Genomic DNA, 2,497 nt, shown 5'->3' with positions numbered 1-2,497 from the left:
TACAAGTGGGAGAAAAATCCATTTATCCATCTAGTTAAAGAGCTGAGGTGGCACAGTGGTTAGAGTGCAGAACTGCAGGCTGCTTCTGCTGACTGCTGGCTGACTGCAATTTAGCAGTTCGAATCTCACCAGGCTCAAGGTTGACTCAGCCTTCCATCCTTCTGAGGTGAGTAAAATGAGGAGCCAGATTGTTGGGGGCAATAGGCTGACTCTGTAAACCATTTAGAGATGGCTTTAAACAGTTCTGGGATTCAGCCAGTCCGCGCCTATTCGGGAGAACCAGTTGTTAACTTTCTGAACAGTTCGGGGAACTGGTTGTTGGAAGAAATCTCATTTTGTTTTTTTCCCCACTTTGCAGGGCTAATCCTGTAAGGAAGGCAGGGAGGAAACATTCTGGTGTTGTTTCTAGCCTAATCTTTCTTGCCCTGCTTACAGAAACTGCCTCTCCAGTTAACCCTTATTACATTGTAACAGCTAAGGTGAAGCGCCCATTGACCTAAGTGACGTTGAGTTGGCCATGCCCACCCAGTCACATGACCATTGAGCCATGCCTACCCAGCTGCTCATTAGGGCAGAGAACCAGTTGTTAAATTATTTAAGGGTTTAAGGGTTTAAGGGTTTATTAAACTTGTATGCCGCCCTATTCCCAGAGGGACTCAGGGCGGCTAACAAACCAAGGGGAAGGGAACAATACAAGAACAAACAAAATGAGAAACAAATTACAAAGAACAGTTTTAAAAAACTCACAACAGTCACAACAATTCGAGTGGGGCTGGGAACTCATCAGCCCCAGGCCTGCCGGAATAGCCAGGTCTTGACGGCTTTGAATCCCACCACTGGCTGCAAAGCCCTGTGAAGCGATATATGTCTAAGTGCTATTACTATTTATCCAGCTAGCTCTCCATTTATTTATATCCCACCTTTATTATTTTTACAAACAAACACAAGGTGGCAATCCTATCCAGTACACCTTCTTCCTCCTATTTTCCCCTCAACAAGAACTTCCCTTCTTTGTGGCAGCCCCCATAGATATTGGAAAACTGCTATCAGGTCTCCACTAGTCCTTCTCTTCACGAGGCTAGACATGCCCAATTCCTGCCACTCTCCTTCATAAGCAACTGGTCTTTAGTAGTGAGCCACATACTTTCTGATAGCTGCGAGATTCCCTGCACTGTGAGTCCCTCTTCCACTGGGGTGGCTCCCAGAATGCCTCTCTGTGAAACACGAAGGGCAGGAACTGGAAAGTAAGGAGAAGAATAAAAAGAATCCTGTTCTATTAAGGCAAGATGTAGCCCAGCTTCTTGCATGCAGCCTTTTCTTTGGGGTGGTTTAATTACTTTGTGATTTATTTCCCCAATATCAGGCAGTGGCCGCTTTCTTTAATGCAAGGCCCTTTGTGCCTGGCACCTCTGCTGAATAGGCTGCTTTGTCAATGCCATAGAAACTGATTTCAGCTGGCAAAGAGAGTATGCAAACTGACAGAGGAGTAGTTAAAGGCTGGTTTAAAGGAAGTTGAAACTAGACCAAGGTATGTACATAAATCTCGATGACAGCGGCCAGGAGGGAAAGCTATGAGTGTTTCCCCCTCTCTCCAAGAGGTAAAGATTAGATTGCTGGTTTCCATCTGCTAATTAGCCACGGGGATCTTAGTTACTGAAAGCGTGGAGTTGTTATTTGGTTTCACTTCATTCTTTATTTTATTTGTGTACTTATTTAGCAATAGCAATAGCAGTTAGACTTATATACCGCTTCATAGGGCGTTCAGCCCTCTCTAAGCGGTTTACAGAGTCAGCATATCGCCCCCACAGTCTGGGTCCTCATTTTACCCACCTCGGAAGGATGGAAGGCTGAGTCAACCTTGAAAAAAGCAATTAAAGTTCATTACCACAGAAGTTTAATAGCACAAATTAAGGATACATTATTCCAGGAAAAAGACCTGTCATCTTTCTGTAAGGATACAACAGAAAAAAGGTACACATACAGTAACAGTGCATTGACAAAAAAAAATCGGCCCAATGAAATTGAAGTCTTAGTCCTTCTTTATTCGTTTAGCTTTTGTAATGTTTTCTTGGCATTTTTGTTTCTTTTTTTGTTCCCGTTCCTTAGCTTCAATCATTTTTGCCAGTTTCCATGATAGCACCGCACTTGCCAAGAATAGAGGTGTTAGAGCAAGGATCACTGTTGTAAGGAATCCATATGGATCTTTTGCAGCCCATTCCACAATATACAATTTATTACGTTGACTGTACATGCCACCCATCTCACCATCCAAAGTGACTCTGGGTGGCTTAAGGGATACGTTTCTTCTGTCTTCCAAAGGAACCAGCCAGAGGTTGTATTCAGCTGGTTTGGAATGGTTCGCCTGAACCGCAGGCGAACCACCGCCATCCACCCCGGCTCTATGGCATCCTATTTAGGCCCGTTTTCAAGCTGTGTGCATACATGCAAGCTGCATGCACGATCAAAGTGCATGTGCAGAAAGCCAAGAGTACCCTCA

The 2,497-nt window shown here is 44.3% G+C and overlaps 1 protein-coding gene across 1 annotated transcript; it reads right to left on the bottom strand.

Annotated features, from left to right (window-relative positions):
- Positions 1-2,029: 2,029 nt before the first annotated feature.
- On the bottom strand, positions 2,030-2,260 carry LOC116511227 (small integral membrane protein 15-like). The gene has a single exon (XM_032221097.1). It carries the CDS (start codon positions 2,258-2,260, stop codon positions 2,030-2,032), a length of 231 nt encoding a protein of 76 aa, XP_032076988.1.
- Between the last annotated feature and the right edge of the window lie 237 nt (positions 2,261-2,497).

The sequence above is a fragment of the Thamnophis elegans genome, chromosome 7, assembly GCF_009769535.1.
Source record: "Thamnophis elegans isolate rThaEle1 chromosome 7, rThaEle1.pri, whole genome shotgun sequence".
Lineage (NCBI taxonomy): Eukaryota > Metazoa > Chordata > Lepidosauria > Squamata > Colubridae > Thamnophis > Thamnophis elegans.
Note: the sequence above shows the minus strand (reverse complement) of the source record. Positions and strands in the feature narration are given on the sequence as shown.

What these genes read in the sequence shown, in the direction of transcription:
- LOC116511227 (XM_032221097.1), bottom strand. Translation starts at nt 2,260, where the DNA reads ATGGGTGGCATGTACAGTCAACGTAATAAATTGTATATTGTGGAATGG.